Genomic DNA, 17,154 nt, shown 5'->3' on the forward strand with positions numbered 1-17,154 from the left:
AATGGCGGACTGCGGTCTCCTTCCTCAGTTCATAAGTACGAGTTGTCCTTAAGTCGGACGTTCGCAACTCGGAGACTACCTGTATATAATTGCCATTTCTTCATTGTCACTGTGTAGAAGTTCTGGAATTCTTACCCAACAAAATAGTGGGACTATCTTTATTCATCATAGAAACAGCAGTTCAAGGCAGCTCACCATTTCTCCCTTACACGAAACTAAGCGATGTTACTACAATGTAGAGGATGGCAAATGGCACAACAGGTACATGCCAGCTCCCAGGAGAGCAACTCCATCAATCTAATTTCTCTTCTTCTTTCTCTGTAACTTGTGAATTACAAATTTCCACATGTCCATAACATCCCCCCCCCCCTTTAATTCTTTTAAACTCACTTGTTCAAAGAAGTAATTTCCTACCAGTATGCCTTTTGTCTATAGGGTAAATCTGAAGCACTGGCTGACATGGGAGAATGTGCAAACACCACCACTTGAGGATTTTTACCTGCGTTCCTGGACCTACAAGGAGAAAGTCCTAAATACTGTGCAGAGTTGCCTAGAATAGCAAAGTTTCAATGCTGCCAGGGCCAGCCAATTAAACGTAGTTATAGGACATTCTACCAATTAACTCTCAAAAAGATTAACACGAGTTAAGTGAAAAGCAGTGAGTGTTGGTATACTGCATGAGCACAGTCTTTGATTAATGAACACCAGCACCATACTCTAGTCTCTCCATTAAACTCTACTGTATTCTGCCTGTATCAATGGGTGTATTAATGGTCTATCTTTGATGATTAAAAATATAAAAGAGCACATGCTCTCTGTGGTTGGTGCAGCTGACTATAAGAATGTTTGTAAATAAATCCTTCACAATTTTGTCAGATAACAGTGAGAAGAGATCAGGCTAAATCTCAAATGTGGCTTACTTTCAGCTGATTGCATTATAACACCATCCAACTCCTGTTCCAGTTTCTCATAAGTCTCCAGTCGAGCTTGAAGCTCGGAGTTTTGAGTCTGAAGCTCAGTGGTGTGCTTGTCTGCTGATGCTTGCAGTTTGTAAAATTCTTTTGTTAAAACCTGTCAAGGCAACAGCACAAAATACAACCATTAACAGTAAACCCCCTATTACATACTAACTTTATAAAGTAAAATACATAGTGCTGCATATCCATAGTTACACATGAAGAATCATGAACAATTGCAAATAACTGGTCATTGTCTGGAAGACAGATGAGTAATTAGATACAGAATGGAAAAGTAGGGTACAAGAAAGGACAAGGAGAGAAATGGAATGTTAAGAATCATGACAGAATTAACAAGAAAGATGAAGTAAAGAAAGTGAGGAATAGAGTGCATGGCATGGGAGGCACAGATGGAAAGATGATTTGATGAAAGAGAGACAGAGGAAGTGAAGAGAAGTAAGAGGAGAAAAACAGCCATCAGTACGCTTCTCAAGATGTAGGAGCAATAAGGAATGATGACCATGAATGCGAGGAACAGTCATAAAATCTCTTTACTTTTACAGCGTACTTTAGAAAGGAATGTATCGTTATCAACTAGCTTAATGTAATTTGACTTTTAATTGATTTGTGAAATGACTCCAGTTTAAGATGGCGCTGCTGAGGACGTGACAACTTACTGGTGGTTCCTAAAGCAAGAAATACAAATATTTTATATAAAAACACTTTTTCTGTAAAAAAGAAAATATGGTAAATGATCACCAAAAAGAAATGAAGAGGGGGCGAAGACAAGGCTGACTCGATGGTTGAGGCGTGTGGGTTCGATGCAAAGTCGGAGGAGAAGTTGTCAGAGCAAGGTCAAGGCTTGGTTGAGATGAAGTTGGGGTGTGCGAAACAGAGAAGAGGAGTTTCAGAGCCCATCTATCTAAACTGAGAACGAGGTCCAACTAATCCAAGTGCTGGACCAACTTGGAAAGGCCAGGTATGGGCCAAAACTTGGTAGCGGGGTCCAGATCCTGAACATATCTATGTGACAGGGCCTGGGTCCTCGTGAGATGAACGACCTGATGTTTGGATGATTTAAACGCTGGGCTGGATGGATTGAAAGGGCTGGGTGTCAGGACTGGAGGCAAGCATTGGGCCAGCTCTGCTCGCCGCTTCACAGTGTTTACTCCACTCTTTGTTGCACGGAATCTGAGGCTGTGAACTTGCTCCGGGCTCTACGACAGTTTGCTCAGTTGTGCGATGACCTTATGCTGAGGCTGTGGGCCTGCTCTGGACTTTGTGTCTATGGACTCACTTTCATTCTGAATGCTGTTTGCTTGCTTTATTGTTTGCATGATTTTTTTTCCCTCCCTCTCCCTCTCTCCGCATTGGGTATTTGTTGGTTTGTTTAATATGGGTTCTTTTGGGTTTCTTGCTTCGAGACTGCCTGTAAGGAGACAAATCTCAAGGCCGTATATATGCATACTTATTTTAAACTTTGACTCTACAAAGTATTTAATCCAAGCAGTCATTATCAAGAGACTATAAATGTTAGTCTTATCAGCAATGCTATGTGAATGAATTATAATAAACATATAGAGATAGAGGATTGGGACAGACTACAAGACTAGCTCAGTGTAGAGAAGCAAACAAAATGTTGACTTCTTTCTACCTGGAACAATGGATTCCTATAGTATCCTATTACCCAAGGAATAATAAATACTCAGCTACTCTTTGGGAGTGTGGGTGTGTTCAGGTAATGTGCATCTTCTTATGCTTTCTTAAATTTAAGGGATTTCCCCACTGTTGAAAAAAGCTGAGTACTACCTGCTCCCTTTTCACTCAAAGCAGTGATTGCTAAAATCTAATCCAGAATGTTGCATATACTGAGGTTTTAGAAGGCACTGGTCAGACCACACTAGCAGTATGTGAGCAGTTTTGAGGCCGATATCTACGAAAGGATGCTGTGGCATTGGAAAAGGTCCTGAGGAGGTTTACGAGAATGATCCCAGGAATGAAAGGGTTATTGTGTGATGAACGTTTGATGGCTCTGGACCTGCACTCACTGAAGTCTAGAAGAAAGAGGGCAGATCTCACTGAAACCTACTGAATATTGAAAGGCCCAGATCAATTGGATGTGGAGAGGATGTTTCCTACAGTGGGGGAGTTTAGTACCAGAGGGCACAGCCTCAAAATAGAAAAATGTCCCTCCAGAACAGAGGAGGTATTTGTTCAGCCAGAGAGGGTGGTGAATCTGTGGAATTCATTGCCACAGACAGCTGTGGAGGCCAAGTCACTGGGTATATTTAAAGTGAAGGTTGATAGGTTTTCTGGTTTAAAACAGTGCTGGTGAAGCACAGCGACAACTTACTGGCAGCAACAACATCTATTAATTTCTTTATTAATCACACTTTTTCCTCAAAAATGATCACTGCAATCAATAGCTTGTAACTTCCCTTGTGGAGTCGAGCTTTGGAACTGCCTGTATGACTTGGTATTTTTGTAGTGTGAGCTGAAGTCTCAAAGGCACAGGATGGTTGCAGCATGACAGATCTGGGTCGAATTGAGGTGGTGGGATCTGGGCCCAAGAGCAGAAATGAGCCAATGTTTGGCTGCTGGAACAGACTTGGGGGCAATTCAAAGTGGCAGAACTGAGGCAGCGGGGCTCGGGCCCTGAGCGCGAGAAATAAGTGGAGGTTTGACTGATTTAAACATTGAGCCAAATAACAAAGCAACAGCATCCAGGTCCGAGAGCAAAAATCAATTAGTTGTTTTGCTGACTCAGGCACCAGGCCAAAATAAAAAGATCAGGAGTGTTGGGGCCAGAGGTGAGGGATGGGCTGGTGTTTAGCTCGCTGCTCTGTGAGGTTTACAGGTCTCTGCACTGAACTGAGGTTGTGGCATGAAACTAATGGGTTCTTGAATCGGCTGCAGTGATGACTGCCTTCATGGCTGTGGATTCACTTTCGTGAATTTCAATTCTGAATGTTATTTGCTTAATTTTATTGTTGGCAAGATTTTTTTTTCCCCCTGCACATTGGATCTCTGATGGTCTTTTTTTTTAAATGGGTTCTTTTGGGTTTCTTTGGTTTTTGACTGCCTGTCTGTGATTGAAATAGGAAGGATTAATTATGTATGGAGACTCAACATTATCATCTTATGTGCTGTGTCAAGATGTAGGCGATCATGGTCTCCTGACCATAATTGTTCTTGGTAAATCTTTCTACAGAAGTGCTTTGTCATAGGCCTTTTTCTGGGCAGTATCTTTACAAGACGAGTGATTCCCCAGCCAATATTCAATACTTTTCAGATTGTCTGCCTGGTATCAGTGGTTGCATAACCAGGACTTGTGATATGCACCAGCTGCTCATACGACATCCACCACCTGCTGCCATGGCTTCAAGTGATGCTGACTGGGGGGCTAAGCAGGTGATCTGCAAGCTGGCAGAGGAAAGGAGCACCTTTTTGGTAGACATGTATTTCCAGTCGCTACCCATGGAGACCAAGTACATGAAGAACTTCAAAAACAAGAGAAAATCTGCAGATGCTGGAAATCCAAGCAAAACACACAAAATACTGGAGGAGCTCTGCAGGCCAGGCAGCGTCTATGGAACACTTGGTCCTTCTTACACTGAGAAAGAAGTGGGCAGGAAAATCAACCAGCTTTTTCATTTTGATCACTATCTAGCAGAAGGTAGGTTTGCATCATCATTGAAAATAATTTGGCAATAATTATATTTATTAAGCAATGCATTTGAAACTATAAACTTTAACTAACTTATTGACAGAATTCAAAACTGCATTATAATAAGATGAAGTAAATATCTTCCCTGTATTAAAAGGCCACTCATTGACTGTCATGGAATCCCAAACTGACTCAACACGTCTCAAGTAAACCATAGGTTTTAATGATTGCTTTGGCCTTCATTATTAAGCCTAATGCTTTTTCCAAAATAAAAATGCAGTTCCCACATTTTTATTTAAAGGGCAAGTTTTATTCGTTATTTTTAAACAAAACAGTAATTTCATAGCATGTGTATTCCAAAAAAAACCTTTTTAATTATTTCTGGAAAGCACTGTTTGTACTCATTAGATTAACATCAAAAGCTGACTTAAAGTATATTCTTTTTCTTTTTAATTTTAGTAGTCAAGGTAACAGTCTATAATCCCCAGGATCAGGCTTCTGATGTATTAAAAATTGGAATAACATTTTTTCTTTTGCAGACTTCTGGTGCCACAGTTCTGTCTAATGAGCTGAAACAACTTTCAGAATTATCAACTTTTTCCTCCAATCTGGTCAAGCTGTTTTATAACTATTCAAGCACATCATATTTTAATGGCTGTTGCTGATAGATATTTTTTCCACAAATACAAGTTATTCTAAATTATCTCTAAGGTTCTAGGTTGTCTCTGAGGTTCACTGACAACTGAAACTTCAAACTCCCTGCTGCTAATCCTATTGAATCTAATACATGGTAATCACAGTCTTACCTCTACTTGTATTGATGATATTCCACTAACAGAAGCTTAACTCCTCCCTGACTTTCCCTCCCTCCAGCTGGTGAAGTCACTTATCATTGGATCTTGTTAAACTAAATTAATTGTTTCAGTAATGCATGAACATCCTGAACAGTAAAGATCTCCACTAGTTCCTTATACCTTTTCTTCTTCCTTCTGTTCCTACCTTCCATCACTAAGCAAATAGACCAGTTGAATGGGAATGGGAAAAGATGTTTTTCAAAAGATTTAAACTAGAAATCTTAGCAGATTCCTCCTCCTCCAGACCTTTATCTCTTTCACCAATCAACTTCCCAGCTCTTTACTTCACAACCCTCCCCCTCGCCGGGTTTCACCTATCACCCACCACATTGTACTTCTTTCTCCCCTCCACCCACCTTCTTACCCTAACTTCTCTCCTTTTTTTCCAGTCCTGATGAAGGCTCTTGGCCCGAAATATCAACTGGTTATTCCCCTCTATAGAGCCTGCTTGGACTGCTGAGTTCCTCCAGCACTTTATGTGTGTTGCCTTGGATCTCCAGCAGGTGCAGATTTTCCCCTGTTATAAACTAGAAATATATTGGGGTAAACTAATCAATAAGTCTCAGAAGAGCAGTACTGAAGCATAGTGGTTAGCACAATGCTTTACAGTCCAGGTGACCCAGGTTCAATCCCCACCACTGCCTGTAAGGAGTTTGTACGCTCTCCTCGTGACTATGCGGGTTTCCTCCGGGTCCTTCAGTTTCCTCCCACAGTCCAAAGACGTACTAGTTGGTTGGTTAATTGGTCATTGTAAATTGTCCTGTGATTAGGCTAGGGTTAAATCAGGGCAGTGGTGGCAGGCATGCCTCAAAGTGCCGGAAAGGCCTATTCCATGCCGTTTCTCAATGAAGAAAAACTTTGACAAATGAAGACATCCACTTATTGCTTCAACAGTGATTATTTCATGTTGAGCTCATGTTCTGAGACTGCAAAAGTGCAATTATGCAATTTATAGAGCTAACTATTTTGCCATGAGATGTACATTCAGTGAGCACTTTAGTAGCTGCACCTATTCACCTTCTTGTTAATGTAGATATCTGATCAGCCAATCAAGTGGCAGCAACTCAATACATAAAACCATGTAGAGCTGGTCAAGGAATTCAGCTGTTATTCAGACCAAACATCAGAATGGGGAAGAAACGTAATCCATGAACACCTAATGATCAATTGCCATCCATTCTATTTACCTAGAGAGTTCTCATCCGTGATCCTCACAGCAGTTTACATACTACCAGCGGCAGACTATAATCAAGTGCCTGAGATATTGCACGCCACTTCCAAATGAGAAACGGTCCACCCTGACCCACTTCAAATCGTAGTCGGGGACTTCAACCAGGCTTGTTTAAAGAAATCTCTACCCAATTACCATCACCATGTAACCTGTAGCACCAGAGGACACAACACACTAGACCGTGTTATACCAAGATAAGGAACGTTTCCAAGCCCAGACCACATTTCAGAGAGTTTGATCACTTGGCTGTCCTTCTTCTACCTGCATAGAGACAAAGCTCCAGAGATTAGGACAACGAAAATGTGGTCACAGGAGGCAAAGCAGCAGTTACGAGATTGCTTCAAGTCAGTGGACTGGGCCATGTTTGAGGACTCATTTAAGGATCTGAATGAATACACCATAGTTGTCATGGACTTCATAAAAACAGTTGCAGACACATGTGCCCCCACAAAATCATTCAGAATCTTCCCTAACCAGAAGTCCTTGATGAACTATGAGATCCGTAATCTGCTGACAGCCAGGTCAGAGGTATTCAAGTCTGGTGACCAACAAAGTTACAGCAGGTCCAGGTACTCTGGAAAGCCATCTAATGGGTGAAGAGGCAATTCCCAACTAAACTTGAATCAACGAAGGGTGCTCAACAGACAGTCTAATGTACCCATCTGCTTCAAGCAGGCTTCACATACCAGTGCCTAAGATGTGGTAACCTGTCTCAATGACTATCGTCTGGTAGCACTTACATCCACAGTGATGAAGTGTTTTGAGTGGATGGTAATGAAACATATCACACCTTTCTGGTTTAAAATGGCACTGGTGAAGCTGAGCGACTGCATACTGGTGGCAAATAAAACAAAGAAAACAACCAAACACTTCATTAATGACACTTTTTCTGCTAAACGATCACTGCAACCTGTAATTTCCCTGTTGGAGTTGAACTACCTGTACAACCTGGTATTTTGCAGTGGGAACTGAAGTCTCGAAGGTGCAGCTTGGCTGTGGAGTGGTGTATACTGGCTGAATCAAGGCGGTGGGGTCTGGGCCAGACAATAGGGAATAAGCCAATGTTTGGCCATTCCTGGAGCAAACTTGGAGGCAACTTGATTCGGCAGTAACGAGGCGAGGCGAGCAGAGGTCCTGGAGCATGGAAAGACCCAAGGTTTGATTGAATTAAGCTGCAAGCTGCATTGGAAAAGCTGGGTACCTACCAAATTGAGGTGGTGGGGCACTGGTCCCAGAGCATATCGAAGAGGCAGGGTCCAGGTCCGAGAGCAAGGTCTAAACGATATTAGTACTGGGCCAGACTGAAAGGGGCAGGGTGTTGCGGCTGGAGGCAGGGCACTGGCTGGTTCAAATCACTGCTCCATGAGGTTTACTCATCTTTGCACTGAACTTCAACTCGTTACTCAACAAGGTTTACTCATGTCTGCACCAAACTGTTTCTGTCACCTGCAACTATCAGGGTTAATGCACTCAGTTCTGAATGCCATTTGCTTATTTTTATTCTTTGAACATTTTTCTTCCCTCTGCACGTTTGGTGTTTGGTGGTCTTCTTCTGTTTTAATGAGTTCCATTGGGTTGCTTTGTTTTGTAGCTGCCTGTAAGAAGACAAATCTCAAGATTATATAAAATGGACTTCAGGAAGGGCAAGACGTGGAAACACATACCAGTCCTCAGAGGGATCAGAAGTGGAAAGAGTGAGCAATTTCAAGTTCCTTGATGTCAGTATCTGTGAGGATCTAACATGGACCCAACATATTAATGCAGCTACAAGAAGGCATGATAGTGTCAATATTTTATTTGCAGTGTGAGGGGATTTGGTATGTCACCTAAAACACTCGCAAATTTTTATAGATGTACTCTGGAGAGTATTCTAACTGGTTGCATCGCTGTCTGGTATGGGGGGGGGGGAACTACTGCACAGGTTTAAAGTAAGCTGCAGAGATTTGTAAACTTAGATTCATTGACCTGAACATCTTCAAATTGTAGGGTGGGCTCTCAGTTGAAGAAGTTCCTCAAAATTTCAAGACACCAATAGAGAAATAGGGTGCTGTAGGGAAATGTGCAGAGACAGAGGTTATAAGGGTGGGGGGGGGGGGGGGTCCTACTCAATTTCCCTAAAAATCATTAAGCACATGAGATATATATAACGCACCTCTCTGAAAGTAGAAGAAATTAAATTTCTGCTATGTCCCTTGCAGGGAACTTCACACTGCTAGTCACGCTACACCTTACCACTATCAAATCTCAGTTGTGCTATCATTTAAAAGGACAAGGTACCCACTCTAATTTGGGTGGGGCTTTGTACTTCCAAATGTTTAAAAATGCCTTAAAATGTTGGAAATGCTCAGCAGACCCAGGAGCTACCTGTAGAGTGAGAAACACATTTAATGTTTCACAAGGATGTCCTTTCATGAGAAATAATTTTATTAGATTCTGTTTGTTTCTTTTTAAAGCTTGAAGATTCAAGATTCAAAGTATATTTACTATTGAAGTGTGTATGCAGTATACAACTATCAGATATGTCTTCCCACAGACAGCCAAAAAACAAAGAAAACCGTGGAACCTGTTAAAAAAAAATCACCTCCACTCCCAGCAACACTTTAAAAAAGACAAACGAAAAACACAAAATAGAAAGAGTCCAGGCATATTCAGTTCAGGTCAAACTAGCACTGCGTTGTTTGTTATCTGTAAGTCGCTCCAATCAAAAGCACCTAAAATAGCAACAAAAAAAGGAGCAACCTGAAACCAAAAACACTTGAACTAAAGTCCAATCCACAAATCATGTCAACTAAACATTACTAAGACCCTAGACTCCAGCACAATCCCCCAGCAGCATTGAGCAAGAGGCAGAGAGAGGGACCATCACACACAGGTAACTTCCTCCGCTGCAGTGAGTGAGAGGCTGGTAGAAGGCACTGAACACCCACTCGCCTTAGTGATTTCAATCTTCCTTGATGCTTTAATCAATGAGAAATGGAATCGATCATCATGGGTTCACACCCTATCTCCTGGCTTCTTGGCCTTGAGGCTGCACACTTTGCTTGAAATCTCACTGAACGCGGTCAGAGACAGCAAAGCCCCAGATTACTCAATCGACCCGAAAACAGACCATCAAAATGTAGATCACAGGCTCTAACAGTAGCAAAACCACATTGGAAAGAAAAAGACATAGAAGTAGTAGTTTTGTGAACTGTTTGGAGGATGTCACCCTTGATTGTTTTGTTTGCTGGCACTATCCTCTTTTTGAATGTGAAAAGACTACCAGAATTATATTGAACATCAACTCTATTTCTCATATCTGCTTGATCTGCTGAGATTTCAAGCACTTGCTATTTTATTTTCCTTTCCAGTTCCTTTTGCAACAGTAACATTGGTGTAGAGTTACTTGACTCCTGTTGCCATCACGATGCAGTAAAGTCAGATATATTTCAATATGGCCACAAGTCTACTGTTTGCAATGATGTTAGGTTTGGAAAAGTATGGTTATAAGAGGTACCTGCTTCTTTCAGAATTCTGTGATATGTGCAAAGAAGCAGGCAGTTAAAAACGTATTCCGGCCTTCATCCTTACCTGAATTCACTTAAGCTTAAGTATTTCAGTACCATTTTTCAAGGCAGTTAAGTTAAATGGTTAATTTAGTGTGGTGTTAATAACATATGGTGTGTATAACATAGTTTGCTTATTCACCTTGAAATTACTTGAGTAAATCTACTACTTAGCTGCTGTGAAGTAAAATCAATTATTTTACCTCAAGTTTCTTCTGGTATTTATCACATTCCATCTGGCACTGCTTGAAATTCTTAGCTGTTTCCTCTTGTACCAACTGAGCTCGCTCTGCTTCAAACATTTTTATCTTTGTCTGATTCATGAATTCAGAGACACGGCTATCTGTGTTGACCTGCAGTTGCCTAAACCTAGAAGGTAAAAGAGGGAGGAAAATGTGTAATCTTTTCCTTAGTCATTTTACAAGAAACTAAATGATACTTACATTTCTTGAGGAATATCTAATAGAAATATTATTCATCCAGCCTTGCCGCCTACTGGGTTAGTCGTTGAAGTGAACATGCTTTGACAATGCATCGCACTGACAAGAATTTTCCTGGATCAATGTGTTTCTTTTCCCAAGCTTTAACAGTAGAACCATTAATTTGGTACTTATTGTCCAGGGTTCATGGTTAAAAAGAATAATCTTTGTTAGCTCTGCAGCTATATCTCAATGATCATTAACCAGAAAGCGTTGAATAGCCGCGTTAAATGTGGATAAATAACATCAGGGTAGGCTGAATTTGCATCAGATGATCAGCTTCTGAACAATTATGACTTGGACCGGTACATGATGATTGCATATTTATTTGAGATATTCCCCTTTTAGTATATAAGAACTAAAGATTTGAAGGAGGCCATACTTATGAGCCATTTATAACAGACCATTTTAATGGAGAGAAAATTGAGGAAAAAGAACTGAATAAAAACTTCAATCATGAATTCATAAAACTAGTAAATGTGAATATTTTATAATGTATTTTCACATTACTGAGTCAGAATCTTGGAACACCTTGCCTAATAATATTTTAGGTACCCTCACACCTCAAGGACTGCAATGGTTCAAATAGGCAGCTCAGTATGACCTTCCCAAGAACAATTAGGAATGGGCAATTTAATGCTGGCTCAGCCTGTGAAGTCCACATTCCTTGAATGAATATATATATGTAAAATAAGATAATTCAGTTTTTCATTGCAACAGACCAATTACAGAGCAAAATGCTACAGTAACTGAGATTTTACAGAATTACTAAAATTTGAAAAGTGATCATTTGTGTTAAATGATCAATTTCTTTCACCACTCATCAAGGCTCTTCACACAGTGTGAACTGCATGGAATAGCTTTGAAAAGTGAGATTATATATGAACAGCAACATTTAAGTGCATTCAATTATTCACAAATCCTTCAAAAGGTTTTACAGATTGCTCCTGAATATATTATCACACTCAAATAATATTTTAAACTATATATACAAATTCACCTCTTCAATTGTCATTCATATATTATGTTGCAAATAGCAAATGACTTCCCTTGCAACTCAACAGTTGGAAATGTCTTCAAAGTCATTTATAGTCATACCATGAAAGCAGGCCTTTGGCCCATCATCCCTGCTAACCATTTGTTTTAGTGTACAAATTAAAATGTTACTTCCAACTTGACTTTCTCCCCCTAGTGGAATGCATACTACTACTACTACCACCACCACTAAGAAGTACGAGTATTCTTATACACACATTATTAATACTGCTTGCAAAAATGAACCTTGTTATTCTTCCACAAGATAAATCTTCCTACAGTACATTTGAAGCAAAACACAAAAAAGCCAAGGTTTATTGTAAATCTAGTATGCCTTCACGTCATTCTCCCACTCTGTCTTTGCCTCATCCTCTCACCTCACTACTTAAATCTGTAATGAAAAGTCTTCATGGCAGCCATCATGAACACTGAGCAATGGCTGTATACTCATCACCAGACATACCAAAAGAATCTCAAAATTGTTGCTCCTTTTTTCAGCTTGACCTGAACAAAATGCAGCTTGAGTAATTTCCTAAATGTTTTTGCATCTCAGCTATATCATAGCATCTGTCGTCGCTGGCTCAGAAACTTTGCATTGCATGAATGTAAGCAATCTTTCTTTTTGCTTGCTTGGAAACTCTGGGTATGCTCAACAACTGTAGCAAGGATTTACAGGCATTCAAAGCATGTATTTACTGCACTACAGTACATCTCTGCTACCAACAGTGAACGGAACACGTACTGTGTCTTTTAATTTCTAAAATTAATCAGAAATAGTAATCTTCAAAGAAAATTCAGCTCATGTGAGCTAATGTAATAAATCTGCAAGTTAGCAAGTACCATATGAAAATATATATATAAAATACAAAGCCCTTTCTAAGCTATTAACTGCATTGACTACAGATTGAGAATAGCCAAGTATGCCATAGCAAATTACTTGAGTAATTAACATTGCTAACATACATTAACTTCTTTCATTAAAACCTTTCTGCATTAAGCTGTTACAGAATTTCAGTTTCTTCAAAAATATTACCAAGATGACCCAATACAACATTTATAAAAGTTGATTCTTTCTGTATACTTAAGTTACAAAGAAATTAACTTTAAAAAAAAGTGGAATTTGTTGGTTTATATGATTCAAAATTTTAAGTAAACTTAATGATTTATCAAAATTTTTACAAAATACCACTTACCAAGAATTTGCACTATAATCAGCTGAATTGGTGGTTTACATCTTTGCCCATTTAAAAAATTTTAAGAAGTTTGAACTTTGATGTTTCATGCAGAGTTTAATGGTTGTCAAGCGATATGTCAAATTGAAAGAACTGCAATATTTCAAAGTTATTCAAAAAAATAAAACACCAAAGTTTTCTAAAGCAACTTACTTCAAAGGATCCTCAGGTATTACTTATAGTGAGCCGAGGCAGGAAGATGATGAGGGAGGGAGATAGAGAGGTCAATGATCAATGGGTACAAGAGAGAGGTGGTAACCAAACGGAAAAAGTATGTGGAGGAGAAAGGAGGGAGAATAAGAGCAGGAGAATTAGTGCTGTTCAGCAGCGAGGAAACCTACAGAGAGGTTGAGGTTGCATTTCTCAGTTTTGATTCGGATACTTGACATTTCACTTCCTATGACTCCCTCTGCAGTGTCTGTTGTTTACCCCAAATCATTTGTCATTAAATGACCACTGTAAATATTTCCTGTCTCACTCTAAAACATATAATCAACTGACATCTTACTCTCCACCTAGAACCTGTCTTCTCATCCACTTTACTCTTGAAGTCAGATAACCACTCCAGCAATGGAAAACAAATAAACCTGTTGATACTGAAATCTGAAACTAGAACAAATGCTGGAAAAACTCAGTCAAGCAGCAACTGCAGAGAGGGAAACCAGTACACCTTTTGGCTCAGAGACCCCTCTTCAGAAATGTCGGAGAGTGGAGGGTTCACAGTTTAAAACCAGGGTCAGGCAAGAAGAGAGGTTGAAGACAAAAGTTTACATGCACATAGGGTAAGACAAATCAACTGATCAGGCTGGTGGAATGGAAGGTGACTATCAGGAGAACTCTGTTCTGTCCTGGCAGAGAGGGGGTGAGAGCAGATATGTGGAAAGTGTACAGTAAATGCAGCTGAATGCTCCATTCACTATGGCAGAGGCAAAGCTACATTTCAGGGGGAAAAAGGGGGTTTGAGAGGTGCCACAGTGGAAGGACTCATTGACTTCAACACAACCAGATTTTAAAAAGAAGTCTTAACTCGTACACATGATTATCACATACAACAGGACTCATTTTTATCTTATTTTGGTAAAACTTGCAAGAGCAATAAAGAAATACCATTTTTATAGCTGAAATATTCCAGCTGAGTGACAGCAGCAGAATAATCTATATAAATGTCAGTCTTAGATTACCTATAATGAAAAATATTTCAGTGCACATTCTTACAAACTCTTGTATTGCCTTGCAGCATAAATATATCTGTAGCAGAGGTTAAGGAACTACCACTTTGGATGTCTTCCAAATACCAGATTGAAAATACTCGGACAGCATCTGTTGTTGATGGGCATGAATGCCTGCAGATGTAATGCAATGGTTTTAATAGAGGGATCAGTGAATCAGGATCTAAAATGCACGAGGTAGTGTCAACTTCATCTTCCAGTGATAATCCTTCATTAACACATGCATTGAGTGAACACAGCAATTCCCGTCAAAATGGCACTGAGCTACAATATCCATCAAGGTTGTGGCTCAGAGTTAGTTGTCATTTTTACTTCATAAGAATGGTTCTGGGGTCAGCGTGGGGAGTTAGAGGACAGTTCATGCTCAGGGGCAGGAATGAGGGGGGGGAGTTAAAGGTCAGGAGCAGTAAATGAAGAGTCAAGGGCAGGAGCTGGCGGTCAGAGTTCAGGTCAGAGCACTTCATGGTCAAAGGTCAGCAATCCCAGTGGATAGTTGAAGGGTTGGAAGGCTCTGAGGACAACAAAGACTAGCAATCTACTTGTAGGGGAGTCCCAGGGTTGGAGGTCTGTGGAAATCTGGAGGATGAGGCCCAGAGATCAAAGTCCTGTGATCAGCAAGTCTCAGAGTCAACACACAAAGGTCGGCGAATTCTGGAGTTCTGGATTGACGTGACCAGGTATCAGACATCTGATGTATATGAGCCTGGGCCAGGGATTGGATAATCAAGATCTGCATGTTTGAGAGTTCCAGGTTTAAGGAGGCCCAGAGAAGCCTGTCTTGGTGTTAGATGCCTGTCTGTGTGTGTGAATGGGTGGGTGGGAAAGGGGTTTGTTTCAACTGAATGGATAAAATCTGCTTAGATTTAATGGGAACAAAAAGAACAAAATATTGTTCAGAACCACAAACTAAATTATTTCTCATCACAATTTCAGAGTGGAGGATCAGATAAGCCATTTTCATCAAATAGGAGGGCACAGATTGAATCAACAGACTGCACCTTTTTCGCCAGGATTAAAATGTCTAATACAAAGGGCCTGCATTTAAGGTGAGAGAAAGTAATTTCAAAGGAGATGAGAGGGGCAAAATTTTTTACACAGAGAATGGTGGGTGTCTGGAGTAGTGGTAGAGGCAGGTATATTAGGGACTTTTAAGAGATATTTAGATAGGCACATGAATGTGAGAAAAATGTAAGGATATGGACATTGTGTACGCAGAGGAGAATAGTTTCTGTAGGTTGCTCATTTAATGAACAATTTAATTGGATCCACACAACACTGTGCACTGAGGGCCTTTTCCTGTACTGTATTGTTCTATGTTTGTTGTCTTATAACGTGGAACAGATAACACACCTACATATAGAATGCTCATATTAATCTCTTCAGAAGTTGCTTAAAATGTTTCATTGACTGAGTGCAACTACTGCACAACTGCTTCTCTATGATTAGCAATTTCCCCAAGGTTATTGAACTCACTGAATGGTGAGGGCTACATTGAGAAAGAGCATCATCGATATATCAACCATTTCACATAAGCCTACACAGAAATTACATTTTAAAAACTACTGCAAGATTTACAGCACATAAATGAAGTAGTGCACAAAAACCTGATCCAGGAGTTAGATATAGTGATGGCAAAGAAACAGCAATTATATACTAATCAGGATGGTGCGATAGTTCTGGATGCTTTCATGTACCTGCTGCCTTTGACTTTCTTCATAATAAAGGTGCCAGGTTTGCCTGCTAATGAGAGGCAAGCTGAACAACTGTAAGTCCAATTAGTAAATTTTACTCATACATACTCTCTATAAGCTGGTGGTGGAGGGGATGAATGCTCAGAGGTGGATCACTATTCAAGAGGTTGTTTTGTCACTGATGATGCTCAACAGCTGGAAAAACAGATTCAAGCTGCATTCAACAAATGTAGAGAATGTTTTTCATGTTCTTGGCTTGAGTTACTCTCATAGGATACCCCAGCTTCCAACCTGCACCTGTAGCTATTGAATATTTATAACTGTCTCATTTTAGCTTCCGATCAATGGCCAACCCAGAATGCTGATGATGAAATACTTGGGGAGATGGAAATGTGCTTAACAGCAAGAATTGTTGGTTCTTGTTGGACGCAGAAACTGCTCACAGTTGCGACACAAATATTGTCACTCATCAGATCATGCCTGAGAGTTGCCACATCTTACTGAATGTTTTGTTTGTTGATGAACTGTTAACATCATGGAATCATTAGCAAATTTCCACCATTCAGCTGGAAGGGAGATCTTTGTTAAAGCAGCTGAAAATGGCTGGGCATCAACAAGAGGAGTACTTGCAGTGCTCTGCTGGGCTTGGAATATGACCTTACTACTAATTTAATAATCCTCTCAACCCCATTCTCCTGAATTCTTCCCATAACTTTTCATGCTCTGACCAGTCAACAACTTATCAACTTCTGCTTTAAATATACCCAATGATTTCGCCTCCACAGACATCTGTGACACTGAATTCCACAGATCCACTACCCTCTGGCTAAAGAAATTCCTCCTTATCTCTGTTCTAAATAGACAGTCATCTACTGGGAGGCTACGCCCTCTGGTCCTAAACTCATCCACTATAGGAAACATCCTCTCCACATCCATTCTATATAGGCCTTTTAATATTCAATAGGTTTCACTGAAATCCCCCTCATTCTTCTAAACTCCAGCAAGTATAGGTCCAGAGCCATCAAAACACTTTTAATACGTTCACCCTTTTCATTCCCAGAATTATTCTCGTAAACCACTTCTGCACCTGCTACAATGCCAGTACATCTTTTCTTAGTTAAGGGGCCACAATACTCCAACTGTGGTCTTACTAATGTCTTATCAATCCTCAGCACTGCATCCTTGCTTTTATATTCTAGTTCTCTCAAAATGCCTTCCTGATCACTAACTCAACC

At 40.2% G+C, this 17,154-nt stretch overlaps 1 protein-coding gene across 5 annotated transcripts in view; it reads right to left on the reverse strand.

Moving 5' to 3' along the window:
- LOC140715673 (progesterone-induced-blocking factor 1-like) overlaps positions 1-17,154 on the reverse strand; it is a 282,888-nt gene that overhangs the window by 191,845 nt on the left and 73,889 nt on the right. For all 5 annotated transcript variants that reach the window (XM_073028043.1, XM_073028051.1, XM_073028064.1 and 2 more), the window contains 2 exons: positions 10,457-10,622; positions 921-1,071 (listed from right to left, as the gene is read on the reverse strand). In XM_073028043.1, the coding sequence (XP_072884144.1) occupies positions 921-1,071; positions 10,457-10,622 (317 nt within the window). The remainder of the gene's footprint in view (positions 1-920; positions 1,072-10,456; positions 10,623-17,154) is intronic.

Source organism: Hemitrygon akajei, chromosome 2, assembly GCF_048418815.1.
Source record: "Hemitrygon akajei chromosome 2, sHemAka1.3, whole genome shotgun sequence".
Lineage (NCBI taxonomy): Eukaryota > Metazoa > Chordata > Chondrichthyes > Myliobatiformes > Dasyatidae > Hemitrygon > Hemitrygon akajei.